The 19,833-nt window shown below is 46.9% G+C and overlaps 1 protein-coding gene across 1 annotated transcript in view; it reads left to right on the top strand.

The window, feature by feature from the left end:
- Positions 1–19,833, top strand: part of LOC130283036 (protein HIRA) — a 50,402-nt gene that overhangs the window by 10,676 nt on the left and 19,893 nt on the right. The window contains exons 8-16 of the mRNA XM_056532177.1: positions 25–192; positions 4,087–4,200; positions 6,403–6,473; positions 7,301–7,406; positions 7,543–7,758; positions 11,029–11,114; positions 11,214–11,402; positions 12,509–12,664; positions 13,688–13,883. Coding sequence (XP_056388152.1) covers positions 25–192; positions 4,087–4,200; positions 6,403–6,473; positions 7,301–7,406; positions 7,543–7,758; positions 11,029–11,114; positions 11,214–11,402; positions 12,509–12,664; positions 13,688–13,883 — 1,302 coding nt within the window. The remainder of the gene's footprint in view (positions 1–24; positions 193–4,086; positions 4,201–6,402; positions 6,474–7,300; positions 7,407–7,542; positions 7,759–11,028; positions 11,115–11,213; positions 11,403–12,508; positions 12,665–13,687; positions 13,884–19,833) is intronic.

Below are 19,833 nucleotides of genomic sequence, written 5' to 3'. Positions count from 1 at the left end.
AAAAAGTGTTCTACTTTGCTTTAGTGTGGAGGAACAACCCATGTCCTTCGTCTTAGCTGGTCTCCTGATGGGCATTACCTTGTATCTGCTCATGCAATGAACAACTCTGGTCCTACAGCACAGATTATTGAGCGTGATGGTTGGAAAACAAACATGGACTTCGTGGGCCATCGAAAAGCTGTCACTGTGGTGGTAGGAATACAATTTTAGGTTCCTTTGTTGAATCTTTGACTTTTCACTGTAAAGCATTGCAAATCATATGCTAACATCTAATTGTGCCTTTATGTAATGTAACTTCCACAGATACTTTAATAGGTTCACTTCTTAGTTCAGTATACCTATATATATTATTAACGTTTAGTACTTTGTGTGTTAAAGTGGTGTTCCAAGAAAATATGGTTATTGCTTTCCTCTGCAGAAAAACAAACAACAACATCCTGCATACTTACTTTGCCCATGGCACTGCACCTTTCCAAACTTCCAGTACTTTCTATCTCCTTCTGATAGTGTCCCAGTCCCAGAGCTGGGCAATGGGGTAGGATGTCGTTGCAACGAGAAGGAGGGGGGGGGGGGGGTAATGGAGCACAGTAGGCATGGAACAATCTGACTGTTGCACCGCTATGGGTTTATATCAGAGAGAGATACTGACAGCTAGTTCACCCTCACTAAACACATTAGTTATGGCTGTACATAGTTTTATTCCTAATGTGCCCCAGTGCAATTTGGACGCGAGGAGCCAACTGGCTGAGCCTCCCTGCCTCATCTATATTCATTCCCCGGCCTGCCCATGGCTTGTTAATTCAAACTCTCTTACCTCTCCTCTCTGCTTCCCGCCTTTGCTTCTGCCTGGGTGTCGGAAGGCACTTTCAGTTGGTCCTCCCAACTCCGTCAAGATATTCTTTCTAGATCTCCTCCGGAGGAACTGTCTGACCTAGCGCTCCAGGGCTGGAGACTTTCTATGTTCCGCTCCCATGAAGTCAGTCCGCTGTATTGCCCTTGCCACTGGTATCCTAGTGTCCCTCCGTTGTTCCAGGTGGCTTAAGGCATGGGACGCCGAGTCTCTTACCGAGCTTCCATTTGCCGGCTCCCGACTTTTTGGCAAGCGACTTGATGAAATCATCTCTGAGGCGACGGGCGGCAAAGAGTTCCTTATTACCTTGGAATAGAGCTTGCACTACTTCCCGTAGGAAGTCCTTTGCCTTTTGGTCCTTCTGGACTGCTAGTCCCAATAATGGGTCGGGGCAGGCGCCCTCGTGGGACAAAAAGGTTCCCTCCTTCCGTGCGCGCCCCTCTTGAAAATAGGAAATTCGTTCCGGCCGTTTTGCAGCCAAGTCTGGCACCTGCAAATCCACTTCCTCATGACGGGACACCCCCCACCCGCAAATTTTTCTCGGGTGGGAGGTCGTCTTTAATTTTTTTCAAGACGTCTGGGCGGCGCACATTCAAGTCTCCTTGGTCAGGGACGTGGTGTCCAATGGATACCAGATCGAAATTGCTTCTCTCCAGTAGCCCCCCCCAGTCTCCTTCGCTAGCGGGGGAATTTCAGGGGACGCTTCAGTCCCTTCTCATCCGGGGAGTCATTGTGCCGGTCCCTTCCAGGGAGCGCTTTCGGGGTTCCCAAGTAGGGTGGTTCTGTGTGGCCCATCTTGGGTCTCAAGCGTCTCAATCAACACCTCCTAATCCGCCATTCCCGAATGGAATATCTCCGCTCAGTGGTGGCGTCTATGGATCAGGGGTAGTTTCTTTCCTCAGTGGATATCTAGGATGCCTACCTCCAGGTTCCTTTATTACACGGCCATCAGCGGTACCTCCGCTTGCGGTTCCAGAAGGTCCATGAACATCCTGGATCTGAGGACGATATATCTTGTCTGAAGCATTGGGAGTCCCTGCTTTAGGGCCACCCTGTCCATGTCCAGTCGGACAACGCCACTGCCGTGGCGTACACCAATCGGCAGGGCGGCGCTCGCAGCTCAGCAGCCATGTCCCAGGTCACAAAGATCCCCCTTGGGCGGATCACGGAGTCCCGGCCTTTTGCGGCTATTCTCATTCCGGGAGTGCTCAACTGGGAAGGGGGTTTCCTCTGTCGGTCCTCAGCCGACCCCGGAGAATGGCCTCCTCTTCCGGAGGTGTTCGCACAGATTTGCGACCTCTCGGGGACCCTGGACGTGGATCTCTTCGCATCTCAACACAACCGGAAGATTCCGATGTTGTGTCAGAGTCCAGGGACCCCCCTGGCTCTGCCGTGGATGCCCTAGTGATTCCGTTGTCTGGTTTTCTTCCTGCCCTCTCTGTTCCCTCCCCTCCCTCTTCTTCCAGGGTTCGGAGGAAGCTCTTGGTGGAAGGAGTTTCCGCCATTCTGGTGGCTCCAGACTGGCCCCGAAGGGCATGGTACGCCGCCGTGGTCTGGCTTCTGGACGACGTTCCGTTCCATCTCCCACTTTGTCCAGACCTACTGTCACAGGGTCCACTCTCTCTCCCCTTTTTACAATCGCTGCATTTGATGGCGTTGCGGTCGAGACCGCGGTTCTAAGGGGCTGCGGCTTCTCTTCCCAGGTCATTCGCACCTTGCTCAGGGTTCGCAAGTCCTCCTCTGCGAGGATTTATCACCGTACCTGGCAGGCTTAGTTTTGTTGGTGCGAAACTCAGACCCTTTTTTCTCCAGTTACAGTTTCCGTTTCCCGTCTCCTCTCCTTTTTGCAGTCGGGGTTGGAACGTGGGCTGACTCTCAGCTCCCTTAGGGGTCAGGTTTCGTCCCTTTCCATTTTCTTCAGCGTCCCCTGGTTCCAATTCGCATGTCCGGACCTTCCTTCAGGGTGTGGCACACGCTGTCTCCCCTTCTCCCTCTCGGGACTTGAACTTAGTCCTAGATGTTCTCCAGGATGCTCCTTTTGAGCCTCTTAGGGAGGTCCTCCTTTGCCTCCAATCCTGGGAGGTGGTTTTTCCTTGGCTATTACTTCCATTAGGAGAGCATCTGAGCTGGCAGCTCTTGCTACCGTTCTCCTTTCCTGATAGTTCTTCAGGACAAGGTTGTTGTCTGGCCAGATCCGTCCTTCTTACCTAAGGTCGTTTCGTCTTTTCTTCTCAACGAGGACATCGTCCTTCCGTCTTTTTGTCCCGCTCCTTTTCATCCCAGGAAGCGCTTACTCCACAAATTGGATGTGGTACGGGCTGTTCGGGCTTATCTATCTCACCTCTTACTTCCGCCAGTGCAATCCTTTCTTTTTTCGTCCTTACGGAAGGTCGGCGGAAGGGACAGCCTGCTTCCAAGGCCACCATTTCCAGGTGGATCCGATGTGCTATTTCGGAAGCTTACCGCTGCATGGGGAAGGTCCCGCTCTTCAGGTTTTTTTTGGCTCACTTCACCGCTCTGTGGGAGCATCCTGGGCTCTCCGAAATGAGGCCTCGGCCTCGCAGATCTGAAAAGCGGCCACCCTGGCGTCTTTGCACACTTTTTCCGAGCATTTACCAGGTTCATACCTTTGCATCGGCTGATGCTAGTCTGGGCTGTAAAGTGTTGCAGGCGGCGGTGGTACAGCCGACTGCCTGACCTTTTTTCTCTGCCCACCCAAGGGACAGCTTTGGTACTTCCCATGGTTCTGTGTCCCCCAATGGAGCCGATAGAGAAAAGGAGATTTTTTTTAGACTTACCGTAAAATCTTTCTCGAAGGATCCTTTGGGGGACACAGCTCCCGCCCTTTTCTGGGGTTCCTTTTCGGTTATCTGTCCGAGGGAGTGTGCAGTGGATTTTTCTTCTGGTACTCGAACAGTTCATGTTTTTTTCCTTTGCCCTGTCGGTCTCCTCCTATTGCTCTGGGACTAAAACTGAATTGCTCAGTGGCCTGGAGGCGGGTATATCCCGCTGGGAGGAGCCGACTTTTTGGTTACCATAGTGTCAACCTCCTAGAGACAGCAGCATATACCCATGGTTCTGTGTCCCCCAATGTATCCTTCGAGAGAGATTTTACGGTAAGTCTAAAAAATCTCCCTTATTCATTATTTCTAAGGTGTTAAAATAAGTTACGTTTATGCTTCACATGCTTTATATTTTATTTGACTTCTAAAAATTTAATTTTATATTTTATACAGAAATTTAATCCAAAAATCTTTAAAAAGAAGCAAAAAAATGGAAGCTCAAGCAAGGCCGGCTGTCCGTACTGCTGCTGTGCAGTGGGGAGCAAGGACCGCTCATTGTCTGTGTGGGTGAGGAAATCTATCATTTGTCTTTCATGAACAAGACACTCCATAATAAGAAAGTATCCAAGTGTATCCTTTAAAGGGAATCTTTCAGCTCTATATATAATGCACAAGTATCAAGAGGCATGCCTTCCCACCACTTTCTATCTTGACTTATGTACACAGCCCTGAGCATCACCTAATGTAGACAGATCCTCTTTGAGGGTGCGTTAACACGTACAGTATCTGCTGCATATTTTCTGCAGCAGAGTTTGCTACCCACTGACTTCAATGGGTAGCAAAATCAGGTGCAAAAATTGTGCAGCAGATCCTGTACATTTTAACATACCCTTAAAGGGGTACTCCGGTGGAAAACTTATTTTTAAATCAACTGGTGCCAGAAAGTTAAACAGATTTGTAAATTACTTCTATTAAAAAATCTTAATTCTTCCAGTACTTATTAGTTGCTGAAAACTACAGAGGAAATTATTTTCTTTATGGAACACAGAGCTCTCTGCTGACGTCATGACCACAGTGCTCTCTGCTAACACCTCTGTCCATTTTAAGAACTGTCCAGAGTAGGAGAAAATCCCCATAGAAAACACCTGCTGCTATGGACAGAGATGTCAGCAGAGAGCACTTGTGTTCCAAAAAGAAAAGAATTTCCCTTGTAGTATTCAGCAGCTAATAAGTACTGGAAGGATTAAGATTTTGTAATAGAAGTAATTTACAAATCTGTTTAACTTTCTGGCACCAGTTGATTTAAAAATTTTTTTTCCACTGGAGTACCCCTTTAAAGAGTTTCTCCAGCCCAACAAAATTCTTATTTTTTGCTCCTGCTGACTGCACGGAAAAAACTAGCTCAGCCAATTACTGTGTGTAGGTGTATATATTGTACATAGTGCCTTGTGAAAGTATTCACTCCCCTTACTATTTTTTCTGCTGTTTTGTTGTGCTACAATTTGCAATTTGTAATCAAAACAAAAATCACATGCGCAACGTCCCTCATCAGACTTGGGCCCGGCCGATTGGGTAGGGGGGGGGGATGAGTAAGTGAAGGTAATGGGCTGTACTGGATGGGAGGGGCAGACGCAGAGGAAGAAAGGGGGAGGGGGGGGGTGTACTAGTGGCAGCGCAGATGAAGACCGGCCAGACACACACACACACACACACAGGGGATGGAGATGTGCCGGCTTCAAGTCTTGTTTGAAGTCTTCCGGCTATATGCCTGAAGAAAACACCTGTCCGGAGCCCGGAACTGCATGTCCCGGGCGTCGGACAATACAAATTACACATCCCTGATGCGGGCTGCAAAGTTTAGTTCCGCGGGCCATTTGTTGGGAGTTTGAGACCCCTGGTCTAGAGGCATAATAACAGAATTGTCCCAGTTAACTAACAGACCAGAGAATGAACCGAAATCAGACACAAGACTGGGGCCAAGGACCGTGCAGTATCCCCCAAAACCAGCAATATGTAATCTGTATATTCCTCTACCTGCTCCTCAGTGCCCCCATACCTGAAACACACAATGTCCTCAGATGATCGTATCAGGCAGGCTAATGGCTCAATGGCCAGTGTGAAGAGTAGCGGTGACAGGAAGCACCCCTGCCATGTATCTATTTGTAGTTCCAACAGTTCGGAGAGCTGTCCGTTCACTCTGTCTGGCCTTCGGACTCTCATAGAGCAGTTTACCATCAGACAAGAATCTAGGCACAAACCCCAAAACCCACCATTATTAATTCCACTCAATGCTATCTAATGCCTTGACAGCATTGAGGGAAAATATGGATCTAGCCCCAACAACCTTCTGTGTCATCTGCAAATTAAGAAAGATCCTGCGACTTACCCAGCATTAAAGCCGGTTTGGTCCGTGTGGACTAGTGATAAAAACAACCTTTACCAATCTTTTTGCAAGTGCTCGAGCCAGCAGCCTCACATCCGTGCATAGCAGAGAAGTCGGTTTGTTAGACTCCGCCTGCAGCGGATCTTTGCCATGCTTTGGAAGAAGCACCACTACAACTTCCATCATAGAGTGAGGGAGAGATCCCTCCGACTCCCTGAAATTGCTTAAATTCCTCATTAGGGATTGCCTCAAAACAAAACTTTAGTTCAACAGACACTAACCCTATATTAATCACTTGTTTTCTTGATCTGCATATTACTATCATAAAGGGTTTTCTTTGGATTGATTTATTCATAAAACATTTTTTTTCTTTCTGTTTTTTGCAGCTCACCTGCCTTAAAAGACCATTGGTGGTAATCCACGACCTATTTGACAAGTCAATAATGGACATCTCTTGGTAACTGATGTATTCCAAACAAATATTGTAGCCTTTCTAAAGACATAGGGGGAGATTTATCAAATCCTGTGTAGGGGAAGAGTGGTACTGTTGCCCATAGCAACCAATCGGCTTCTTTCATTTTTCCTTTTTAAAAATGAAAGCAGCAATCTGGTTGCTATGGGCAACTGTATCACTCTTCCCCTACACAGGTTTTGATAAATCTCCCCCATAGAATTGAAGGAGTAGTCCGGCGCGCACTTTTATTATTTTATCCGGTCCGGGCTGCAAAAAAAAAAAGAAAACAAACTTTCTCTTGCCTGCCTACTTTCCCCCGTGCCGCGTCACACTGAGCTTCAGCCTATCACCAGCCTCATCTGGTGATAGGCTGAAGCTCCGCGTGACATGCCAGGCTAACAGGAAGCAAGAAGCAAACAGCCCGGCGACTGAACACCTGTACCGGAGACCGGGGGAGCGTAGGCAAGCAAGAGAAAGTTTATTATTTTTTTTTTTGCAGCCTGGACTGGATAAAATAAGAAAAATGCATGCCGGACTACTCCCTCAACCTATGGCAAAATATGCTAATTGGTCCTACAGATTATTGCATTTTTAGTCTTTTTTTAAAAATGTTTTAAAGAAAAGATACTTAGCTGTGACTGATTAATAATAAAGAAAGCAAGTGAAATGTTTGTCCTTCCAGTTAATGCTGTCCCAAGGGCTCTATTCACATCTGAACCCCTGGAGAAGTAACGGAAGCTTTTATCCTATCGCTCATCTGCTGATACCAAGCTATGCATTTCATTATAATGTCACAAGTGGCAAAATCCTGTTCTGTGGTTGGCTTTTAGGACCCTAAATGGACTTGGTATATTGGTGTGTTCCATGGATGGATCAGTTGCATACTTAGATTTCTCACAGGATGAGCTTGGTGACCCACTGAGCGACGAGGAGAAGGTAATGAAATGAAAGTTGCATACTTCTACAAAGTTCTATACCTAATTGATGTTTTTTAGTGGTATTACAAGGGGGGAAAAAAGGTGATATTTTGTGTTTTCCTATTTACGTTTATTGTGCAAAAATGTAATTGCAGAATAACATCCACCAAAGCACTTATGGGAAAAGTCTTGCCATCACAACAGAGTCCCAGCTGCCTAACACCATTATTGAAAACCCTGAAATGCTCAAATTTCAGCAGAGGCAGCACTCACGTCTGGATGGAGAACATACGACATCTGTACAAAAAGATATCCCAGCACCAAAAGTAGCCAGTATGGTAAACGGTGAAAGCCTGGAGGACATCAGAAAGGTATGAACATACATGTGCCAAACATATAAGACCAATGCTTTACTGTATAAACTGTTGCTCATCTAACAAATGTTACAACTTCCCCTAAGTTGTTAAGCTGTACAGTCCTCTAAACTAGCATTCAAGTTACTGAATGCAGCTTCTACAGTCCTTCTGATGCGCAAGACCTGCAACCAACTCATGAGTTGTAGTTTAGTGTTAAGGGGACCTGTGGCCAACCCTAAAAAATTAGATTTTACTGTCATTTAGTTTAAGGTTCCACACACCTTTTGACAGTTTCGTGATATGCCCTAACTTTCCTGAGATGTGCATTTTATAGTTTTTTTGACAATTCAGAGAATCGGACAGATGGGTGTGAACTTTAAAATTGGGATTTTAAAGGGAACCAATCATCAGATTTTACCCTATATAATGCTTGGCAAAGCGTTATATAGGGTAAAATCTTTATTTTCACCATTCCCGGGGGATGTTCCTGCCCCGAGGGTTGGTGAAGATATGAAGTTATAAACTAGTCACCGCCGCTGCCGTAAGTAGTCACCTGGGCGGGGAGCTCTTCTCACCTACTCCCGTTCTTTGGCCGGGAGCGACGCCCCCTCCGCTCGATTGATGGGCCGCGTCATCGCTCTGCTCAGTCTGTTCAGTGAGCGGAACAATGACGCGGCCCATCAATCAAGCGGAGGGGGCGTCGCTCCCGGCCGAAGAACGGGAGTAGGTGAGAAGAGCTCCCCGCCCAGGTGACTACTTACGGCGGCGGCGGTGACTAGTTTATAACTTCATATCTTCACCATCCCTGGGGCAGGAGCGTTCCCCGGGGATGGTGAGGACAACAATTTTACCCTATATAACGCTTTGCCAAGCATTATATAGGGTAAAATCTGATGATTGGTTCCCTTTAAAATCAACTGATGGGATTATACAGTCAGGGGGCGTGAATGATTTACATTAAGGGGCATGTATGCCTAATACACATCCCCCTGATTTATAATCCCCCAGATCATTTGAAATGTATTCCAATTAATAAAATTATGTTCGCCCGTCAGACTGATATCCTGAATTGTCAAATTATAAACCCACATCTGTTTTAGTTTTTTTTATTATGGGGGGATTGGCCTCAGGTCCTCTCTAAATTGTTACAATATTTTAACCACTAAAGCACACAGCCCATTTTGGCATCTTCTTATTTTATTTATTTATTTATTTTAACCTTTCTGCTTCATTTAATGTGCAGGATCATAAATATTTTTTCTAATACATTCCTGCACGCAGTGAGATCAAATGTGTGTGTGTGTGTGTGTGTGTGTGTGTGTGTGTGTGTGTATATATATATATATATATATATATATATTTAATATAAAAAAAATTTTTACTGTGGGGTTGGCTTTTTTTTTACCTTTAAAGTTTTTTTTAACCCCTTAAGGACACGTGACGTACTGGAACGTCATGTGTCTGCTCCCGATCTATAACGCGGGGCCACGGCGTGGCCCCGCATCATAGCGGGTCGGGCCCGGCCTCTAACAACGGCCGGGACCCGTGGCTAATAGCGCACGGCATTGATCGTGGTGCCACGCGCTATTAACCCTTTAGACGCGGCGTTCAAAGTTGAACGCCGCGTCTAAAGTGAAAGTGAAACCATGCCGGTTAGCTCAGTGGGCTGTTCGGGATAGTCGCGGCATCCCGAACAGCTTACGGGACCGCAGGAGGGTCCCTACCTGCCTCCTCGCTGTCCGATCGCCGAATGACTGCTCAGTGACTGAGATCCAGGCCTGAGCAGTCAAGTGGCAGAATCATCGATCACTGGTTTCCTATGGGAGCTATAACACTGCAAAAAAAATAGTGAATAAAGATCATTTAACCCCTCCCCTATTATAAGTTTGAATCACCCCCCTTTTCCCATAAAAAAAAACTGTTTAAATAAAAATAAACATATATGGTATCGCCGCGTGCGGAAATGTCCGAATTATAAAAATATATCGTTAATTAAACCGCACGGTCAATGGCGTACGCGCAAAAAAATTCCAAATCCAAAATAGTGCATTTTTGGTCAATAAGTCCTATCAATGCAAAAATGGTACCGTTAAAAACTTCAGATCACGGCGCAAAAAATGAGCCCTCAGACTGCCTCATACACGGAAAAATAAAAAAGTTATAGGGGTCAGAAAATGACAATTTTAAACGTATTAATTTTCCTGCATGAAGTTATGATTTTTTCCAGAAATATGACAAAATCAAACCTATATAAGTAGGGTATCATTTTAATTGTATGGACAGAATAAATATAAGGTGTCATTTTTTACCGAAAAATTTACTACGTAGAAACGGAAGCCCCCAAAAGTTACAAAACTGCGTTTTTGTTTTTTTTTCAATTTTGTCTCACAATGATTTTTTTTTTCCGTTTCACCGTAGATTTTTGGGCAAAATGACTGACGTCATTACAAAGTAGAATTGGTGGCGCAAAAAATAAGCAATTATATGGATTTTCATACTCTATTATCAGCAGATTGCGCCGTAGGGAGCCCGGAACTGAACAGGGGACCTCCGGCTGGCATGGACTGTGTGCAGCAGGATCCCATTGAGAGAATTTTTCTGCCGTGTGAACATGGCTTAACAGAAACGGCACAATGCAGAATTGTGAGAAGAAACTTCTCCAGAATTGTTATCTTATAGAAAATAAAAGAACTTGCTAAAACAGTTATATCTGTAACATAATGAAAAAGAAAAGGGGAATAATTGTTTTTGTGTTTTTTTTTAAATATTTGCCATACGAAAGTTAAAGTGGTTATCTAGCGAAAAAGGGGGAAAAAAACAAAACTTTGGAGCGTTTCGGCTCCCACCTTTCGAAATGAACTGGTCTCAGGAGTGACTGCCCTCTCCGCCAATCACCATCAGTCACGATGTCCCACCTCAGCCAGTGACGGGGGGGGCCAACATTCGTGAGACCAGTTTGTCTCATAAGGTGGGGCCCGGAGTGCTCCAAGGTAACAGATTGGCCCTCTTCTGGAGATCACGGGGGTTGCGATATATAGGAACAAATGAGAAAATTCCTGTGATCCTTACTGCTAAATTAAAGAATTCCCCCTAGCTATGTTAAACTTTTCATTGTTGACCCAACAAGGATAAGGAAGGAAAAACCGGGCAACGCCGGGTACTCAGCTAGTAGTCTATAGAAAGTAGTTTTTAGTTCTCATGGCTTAAGGACTTTCTCTTGTAGGAGTTTTTACGCTTTACTGTTTATGATAAATGAGATTTTTTAATAATAACATTTTTCCATAGAATCTTTTAAAGAAACAAGTTGAAACAAGGACAGCAGACGGCCGGCGTAGGATCACCCCATTGTGCATTGCCCAGCTGGACACTGGGTTTGTATAAACTATTTTTCTGATAATATAATTTAATCACTTGTTGGAAATACCTCACCATGTTATATGTATATGACTTGATGTCATTCATATTTGCAGGGACTTTTCTACAGCTTTTTTCAATAGTATTCCTATATCTGGGTCGGTCGCAGGGTCCATGCTGTCATCTCAGAGCAACCAGCAGCTCTTATCTCTGGATTCAAACACCAACAGCTCTTTAGGGGCAAAATCCACCCAAGAACCAACAGGAAGTGCAAAACCATCAGAGGAACCTGCCAACAAGGAAAGGTATCATGAAAGCAGGAGAGGTTTGCTATGGGGATTTGCTCATGCTCTGGACAGTTCCTATGGTGGACAGAGGTGGCAGCAGAGAGCACAGTGTCTGTCTGGAAAGATTGCATGACTTTCTTAAATAGAATTAATTTGCAAGTTTTTCCTGTATGGAACCGTATACATGTGCGTTTCCCATTGACGTCCATGTTAAAAAAAACGTATGCGGTTGCAGTACGGTTTTTAAACCGGAGACAAAATTGTGGTCAACCACGGTTTTGCCTCCGGTTTAAAAATCGTACTGCAACCGCATACGTTTTTTTTTAAACATGGACGTCAATGGGAAACACATATGTATACGGTTCCATATGGGAAAAACGTATACGCTTTTACTTTGCACATGCGCATTTGGATCCTAAAGTCCCCACCCAAGACCCCTCCCATTAAAAATGGACAAAATTTTCAAAAGCGTATGTTTTTTTTTTTTTTTTATAAAAACTGACGGAACTGTATGCACTTTTAAAAACAGTATACTGTTTAAAAACTCATACGGTTTACTTTTTCCCATACTGTTCCATCCGTTTTTTTGCCATACGGTTTTCTTTAGAAAAACGGATTGAAAACAGTATGGCAAAAACGTAGTGTGAACCCAGCCTAACACGTTGCTGAAATACGAATGGCTGCTCTCAGAAACACTAAGTTGGTAGTAGGTTCCCTTTATTCCCTTACTGGTAATCTGTCAGCAGGTCATCCAATACATGCTCTTTATGAATGCATGCAGAACTCTCTGAAATAAATGTTTAACTTTTTATTTTTTAGATCCCCAATTTCTATAGTTTTTGTTCTGTTTTAATACTTTTAAAATAAAACACCAAAAATTGCTTTGCTTAGTAATATTCTGACCTTTTTATAATAATAATAAAAAAAAATAGATTTAGCGGGGGGGGGGGGGGGCATGATTTAGTGATGGAGCATCTTATAATTTAGGCTTTTAATTTAATGTTATGGCTATAACCTTGTGTAAATGTTAATTTCTTAAGGAGGAATTCCGAGCAAAATAAGTAATTGTGGAACAGCTTGATGCACAATTGCTAATCTTTATGCCTTTTAATACTTCATTCTAGTGTAAATACTGCTAATGTTACTCCAACACCCGCAAGTGTCTCTGCCCAGCCGAAAATTGAGCCCATGAAAGCACTTGATTCTCGATTCACAGAACGATCAAAAGCCACCTCAGGGACAACAGGAATTCCACATGTGAACCAGATAGCTGCTGACAGGTAAGTATTGTAAAGAACCTAAAGAGTGTGTGTGTGTATGTGTAATTTTAAATATGTAGAACTTTTACCAAAATGATATATTTTTATGCTTGAGTTATTCTGCTCTGATATACCGTATTTATTGGCATATAACACGCAGTTTTAAAACTTAAATGTAAGGCAAAAACCTTACCTGCATGTTATACGCCAGTAAATGTTTTGGTCACGGATTTAAAGTGGCCGCAGCATCGGCTGCTTGTTAAAGATCAGCAGCCCAACCGCGGCTATTTTAAAACAGCGACCAGTGCTGGCTGCTGCGGGCAAACACTGTTTTTTTTCCTTCTGCATTTTATGCTTTTTATATTCCCTTACCTGGCTGTGCTCTGGCAGGCTCAGGTCAGGCAGGTCTTGTGGGCTGTGACTGTACGGGCAGTAAAGAATGACGAGTGACATCCCTGACTGCTCCTCTGCGTGGCGTCAGGAAAGTCACTCCTTATTCCCTGCAACCGCTGCTGGTGACTGGTCTGAAGTGGCCGGGCTGTTGAACTTTAACAAGCAGCCTGCGCTGCGGCCACACTGACCAGCGGCTGCTGCAGGGAATGACAAGTGACGTCTCTGACACCATGCAGAGGATTTGGCAGGGACGTCACCAGTGATTCTTTACTGGCCGCACAGGCCACAAGACCCGCCTGACCTGAGCCTGTGGGAGCGCAGCCAGTTAAGGAAATATAAAAACATAAAATGCAGGGGGAATAATGAGCAGGGTGGGAGAATGAGCAAGAAGGGTGGGGGTTGATAATGAGCGGGGGGGGGGGAGGGAATGAGGAGGCGGGGGGGACGAATCACGGGAAATAAGGCACACAGGGGATCAGAGCTTCCAAGTCATTTATTTTACATTTATTTAAATTTTTTTTTCTTCCAATTTTCCTGGGAAAATGAGGGTGCGTGTTATACAGCAATAAATACGGTACTTTGTTGTGGTGTATCTAATGGGTATCATGATGCTATAAATCATTTTGTTTCGATTTTTTTTATCCTATATAGACCAAAAGATCATAGTGCATCTAAAGACGCAAAGTCTCGTGACTTGGATAGTAGTAGTGACAGTGAAGAGAAAAATCTTGCAAACAAGTCTCTAAACAAGCGAAAAGCAGAATTGGATTCAGATCTTGGAGAAAAAAGGAAAAAAGGACGACCTCGGAAAGATTCACGGCTTATGTCTGTTTCGCTCACTGTGCAGGTTATTGAAACATCCCTAACTTTCAGTAATACCAGTGGTGCATTGGGCATGAACATTTTAAGTGTATCTACCCATACATTCTTTAGGATGTTACAATAAATTAATTAGAGCAGATCCCTTATATGGCGGATACAGCTTAATTTTGCTTTCCTTGTATTTCTTTGGTGGCTTTTGCAGCTGCTGACCTGTATATAGATGCTGTATACAGAAGGATGCTAAGTGACGACATCCAGCAAAAGTAACAACATAGTAATAGAGCAGTGCAACCTTTATAAGTTGTATAAAAATATATTCACAATAATTAATGGTTTCTTAAAAGAATTATAACACTAGATAAAGATTAACAGTTCATAAAGTACAATTTACTAAACTTTTAAACCACAAGACACAACTTTAAAAACATAGAACAAACATTGTTTTTCTAATGCAGAAATATTTAACCCTTTTAAAGGGTAACTCTCATTAAAACTAATTTTCTCTTATCGGCTCCATTGGGGGACACAGACCTTGGGTATATGCTGCTGTCTCTAGGAGGCTTGACACTATGGTGACCAAAAAGTCGGCTCCTCCCAGCAGGATATACCCACCTTCTGGCCACTGAGCTAATCAGTTTTAGCTTAGTGTCTTAAGGAGGTGGACACTGGTCTGGTGTTCTCCAGACCAGGTCTCATATTTTTTTTATTTTTTAGGTTTAAGGAATGTGTTAGTGCTTTATTTCTTTTTCTTTCTGTTTTCAGGTGGGGACTCAGGAATTACGGTTCACTGTTTCCCCATTGTGAGAGGTGGCAGGCATCTTGTATGTACTGTTAACCCCCTCTCGCCAACGGTCAGCTCTTGGGGTTGTACCTCATGGGTCCGGGTCCCCCTACCTCCCTGTTCGCCTCGCTATGAGCTTGGCTTGCTGCAGGTGACAATGCTGACTGAAGACTACATTCTGAAGACTTCTTTTGGTAAGTTCTTCAGCACAGGTGAGTATTTTTCGCTCCTTAGGTCTTGCAACAGCTGGAGACCCCTGTTTTGGTCACTATCCTTACTGAAGCTGGGGCTGGCCGTGGGATACTTTTATTCTTCCCTGCAGGGGGACTGTTTTTTATTATATGGGGGAAGCAGTGTGTCAAAGGGGCAGTGTGTTCACAGTAAGGGGCACTTTATCTGGTCTGTGTGGGATGTACGCGCTTCTTCCTGCGGCGTGTGCGCTTTTTTACTTTCGTTTGCGGCAGCCGCGGCTGCCGACGGCACTTCGCCCGCTCCATTCCCCGGGCGCATAGGAGCTCACTACAGGCGGCGTGTGTGCTCGGGGTTCGGAGCGGGCGCCATTACGAAGTCTCTCTGTATTTCTTCGACGGCCCGGCAGACGTTAGGCCGCATAAGCACTTCAGCAGCGCAAACTGAGCCACCAATCAGTGCTGTGCGCGCGTTTGGGGCCATGCAGGGGCCAACCACAGCGCCCTTGAATCTGACCTGGCCCCTTTCCTTCTATTGGCTGGCGTCTCTTTCTCTCTCCTCACAGCCTCAGTGCGGAGTTCTCCTCACAGCAGCTGCCTAGGGACACAGACTTGGATGAGACTGTTCATTTTTTTTGCTATGTCCGTGCCCAGAACTGTCCCTCCCTCAAAACAGATATCTGGTATATTAGTTACTCATTACACTTGTAAAAATTGCTCTGCAAAAATGCCAGGTTCTGCTGAACCTACTTGTTCTGCCTGCTCTGCTGCTCCCCCAGACCCCCCCTGCTATTTCTAACCCAGGTGCTCTTTCAGACCTGGTGGGTTCGGCCACCCCTCCAGCCTGGGTTTCCTCCCTCTCCCAGTCTATATTTGACTTGGCACATGTCTCCCATTCCGTGGTGACTGCCTTGGAGAGGTCTACCCTTCATCGGCCCTCTAGAAGGTCCCTTCTCCCTTTGCTTCTCATAAGCATACTAGGGGTGTCTCCTCTGACTCATCCCCCCCGAGTCTTCTGGTAGACACGGGCATTCCTCTCGCAGGTCTCGCCCGACCGCTTCTTCAGGCCACACGCGTCACTCGTGCAGGAGGACGTTCCCGTGGTCACCGCTCTGGCTCCCCTGAGCCACGTACCTGGTCGGAGTCTCCCTCTTCTAGGGCTGCCTCCACTCGTTTGCACTCTCCTGGAGAGCTGGCGGACGAGGTTTCCGATTCTGCATCCGATTCAGAGGACCGTTCGGACCGTTGGACATTGTGAACTCATTGGTTACGGCCATAAGAGACACTTATAACCTAGAGGACCCAGGAACTTCGGACGTAGCTCCAGAAGTATCCTTTCATCGTGCCCGACCGGCACCCAAAGTGTTCAGCTCACGCTGAATTTGATGCCATTCTAGAATCTGCCTGGAAGCACCCCGAGAAGAAGTTTCAAGGACTGAAGAAAATTCAAGTTCGATATCCTTTCGCCAAGGACCTAGTCTCTAAGTTGACTTCCTCTCTGTCGGTGGATCCTCCGGTGTCCCGCCTCTCTAAAGCTAGTACTTTGCCGCTGGCGGATGCAGCTGCCTTCAAGGATCCAGCAGACAAAAAGGTTGAGTCTTCAGCGAAGTATGCCTTTGAAGCAGCGGGTTCCTCCCTGCTTCCCGCCTTCGCCTAAGGCCCTTTCGGTTTGGTATTCCCAACTCTGTCAGGGCATTCTTTCGGGATCTCCCCCTAAGAACTGTCTGCTCTGGCCCTCCAATGTTCCAAAGCTGGAGACTTTCTGTGTTCTGAGTCCTTGTACTCAGCTCGCTGCACTGCCTTTGCCAATGGTAATCTAGTGGCCCTCCGTCGTTCCATTTGGCTTAAAGCATGGAACGCGGATGCTGCATCTAAGAAGTCTCTCACGAGATTCCTTTTGCCAGTTCCCGACTTTTCGCATGCGACTGGATGAGATTATCTCTGAGGCGACAGGTGGCAAGAGCTCTTTATTACCTCAAAACAAGTCTAGCACTTCCTTCCGCAGAAAGTCTTCTTCCTTTCGGTCCTCTAAAGGGTCTAGCCAGGTGCCTTTGCGTGGCAAGAAGGTTCCCTTTTTTCAAGGTGCGTCCCTCTTGGAAGTCGGACACCAACCGTTCCGGGTGTTTTGTGGCCAAACCAGGCAACCGCAAAACCACTTCTGCATGAAGGGACGCCCCCACCCGCAGTTTTTTCTTGGGTGGGAGGTCGCCTCTTACTCTTTGGAGACGTTTGGACCACGCACATTCAGGACTCCTGGGTCAGGGACGTGGTGTCCAACGGATACCGGATAGAATTTGCCTCCCTTCCGAGGGATCGTTTCTTTCAGTCCCGTGCTCCCCGATCCCCTTTGCTTGCGAGGGAATTTCGGGAGGCTCTTCAGTCCCTTCTTATCCAGGGTGTCCTTGTCCCGGTTCCTTCAAGGGAATGTTTAGGGGTTTCTCTTCCAATCTTTTCTGGTTCCCAAGAAAAGCGGTTCTGTGCGGCCAATTCTGGATCTCAAACGTCTCAACCAACCTCTTCTGATCCGCCATTTCCGAATGGAATCTCTCCGTTCGGTGGTGGCATCTATGGATCAAGGGGAGTTTCTTTCCTCGGGGGACATCAAGGATGCCTACCTCCACGTTCCAATTTTTCCCGGCCACCAGCGGAACCTCCGCTTTGCGGTTCCGGAAGGTCATTATTAATTTGTGGCTCTCCCCTTCGGTCTGGCCACAGCACCACAAGTCTTTACCAAGATTCTGGCGCCCGTGATAGCTCTGTTACGGTCAAGAGGGGTATCAGTGATACCTTACTTGGATGACCTCCTCATCAAGGCCTCCACCAGAGCCCAGGCTCTGGAGAATGTGAGCCTCACTCTTCAGACCTTATGTCGCTTCAGGTGGATGGTCAACCGAGACAAGTCTGTTCTCTCACCCACCCAGTCTCTGGTCTTCTTGGGGCTTCAGTTAGACTCGGCCTCTGCTCAGATTCGCCTCCCGCTGGACAAGCGCCTGGCCCGCTTGTCGGGAGTCCGCTCCCTCCGGATACCATCCCCGATCACTATCCGCACTTGCATGGAAGTCCTGGGTCGGATGGTGGCAGCCATGGAGGCCGAACCCTTTGCCCAGTTTCATTACCATCCTCTTCAGCTGGCGATTCTTGCCCGGTGTGACAGGTCTCCCCTCTCTCTCTCTCTCGATCGCAAGATTGCTCTCCCTCTTCGGACCCGTCGGTCTCTGCGCTGGTGGCGTTCTTCTTCAGAGGCGTTCGTTCCTTCCCCTCCACTGGCAGGTGGTCAAGACAGATGCCAGACTGTCGGGCTGGGGGGCTGTTTTCAGGGATCAGACGGTTCAAGGCCTTTGGTCTCCCCAAGAAGCCCTTCTTTCCATATACATCCTGGAACTGAGGGCGATATTTCTTTGTCTGAAGCATTGGGAGTCCCTGCTTCAGGGCCACCCTGTCCGTGTCCAGTCGGACAACGCCACGGCCGTGGCGTACATCAATCGACAGGGCGGCACTCGCAGCTCAGCAGCCATGTCTGAGGTGACAAAGATCCTCCTCTGGGCGGAACACGAAGTTCCGGCCATTTCGGCGATTCACATTCCGGAAGTGCTCAACTGGGAAGCGGATTTCCTCAGTCGGTCCTCAGCCGACCCCGGAGAGTGGTCTCTCTTCTTCCGGAGGTGTTCGCACAGATCTGCGACCTCTGGGGGACCCCAGACGTGGATCTATTCGCATCTCGACACAACCGTAAAATTCCGACGTTTGTGTCAAAGTCCAGGGACCCCCTGCCTCTAGCCGTGGATGCCCTAGTGATTCCGTGGCCGGGCTTTGTCCTGCCCTATCTGTTCCCTCCCCCTCCTTCCCAGGGTTCTGAGGAAGCTCAAGGCGGAAGGAGTCCCCGCCATTCTCGTGGCTACAGACTGGCCCCGAAGTGCATGGTACTCCGACGTGGTCTGGCTTCTGGACGACGTTCCGTTCAGTCTTCCACTTCGTCCAGACCTACTGTCACAGGGTCCTCTTTGCCACCCCAATTTACAGTCGCTGCATTTAACGGTGTGGCGGTTGAGACTGCTGTTCTAAGGGCCCGCGGTTTCTCTTCCCAGGTAATTCGCACCATGCTCAGGGCTCGCAAGCCCTCCTCTGCGAAAATTTATCACCGTACCTGGCGGTCTTTCGTTGGTTCGAAACTCGGACCTTTTCTCTAGTTACCTTTTCCGTTCCCCGTATCCTCTCCTTTTTGCAGTCAGGGTTGGAACAAGGGCTGGCTCTCAGCTCCTTTAAGGGTCAGGTTTCGGCCCTTTCCATTCTTTCAGCATCCTCTTGCTTCCAATTCGCATGTCTGGACCTTCCTTCAGGGTGTGGCACACGTTGTCCCTCCTTACCGGTCCCCTTCTCCCCCTTGGGACTTGAACTTAGTTCTAGGCGCTCTCCAAGATGCACCTTTTGAGCCTCTTAGGGGGAGGTTCCCCTTCGCCTCCTATCCTGGAAGGTGGCTTTTCTTATAGCGATTACTTCCATTAGGAGAGTATCTAAACTGCCAGCTCTCTCCTGCCATTCTCCTTTCCTGATAATTCATCAGGACAAGGTTGTTTTCTGGCCAGATCCGTCCTTCCTACCTAAGGTCATTTCGGCTTTTCATCTCAACGAGGACATCGTCCTTCCATCCTTTTGTCCCGCTCCTTCTCATCCCAGGGAGCGCTTACTCCACAAATTGGATGTGGTTCGGGCTGTTCGGACTTGTCTTTCTGTCACCTCTTCCTTTCGTCAGTGCGATTCTTTCTTCGTCCTTACGGAAGGTCGTCGAAAGGGACAGCCTGCTTCCAAGGCCAGCATTTCTTGGTGGATCCGATGAGCTATTTTGGAAGCTTACCGCTGCAAGGGGAAGATCCAACCCTTCAGGGTTTTGGCTCATTACACCCATTCTGTGGGGGCATCCTGGGCTCTCCGAAACAAGGCCTCGGCCTCGCAGATCTGTAAAGAGGCCACCTGGTCGTCTTTGCACACTTTTTCGAGATTCTACCAGG

The sequence above is a fragment of the Hyla sarda genome, chromosome 1, assembly GCF_029499605.1.
Source record: "Hyla sarda isolate aHylSar1 chromosome 1, aHylSar1.hap1, whole genome shotgun sequence".
NCBI classification, from domain to species: domain Eukaryota; kingdom Metazoa; phylum Chordata; class Amphibia; order Anura; family Hylidae; genus Hyla; species Hyla sarda.
The sequence above is the reverse complement of the archived record's forward strand: the minus strand, read 5'-3'. Positions and strand labels throughout refer to the sequence as shown.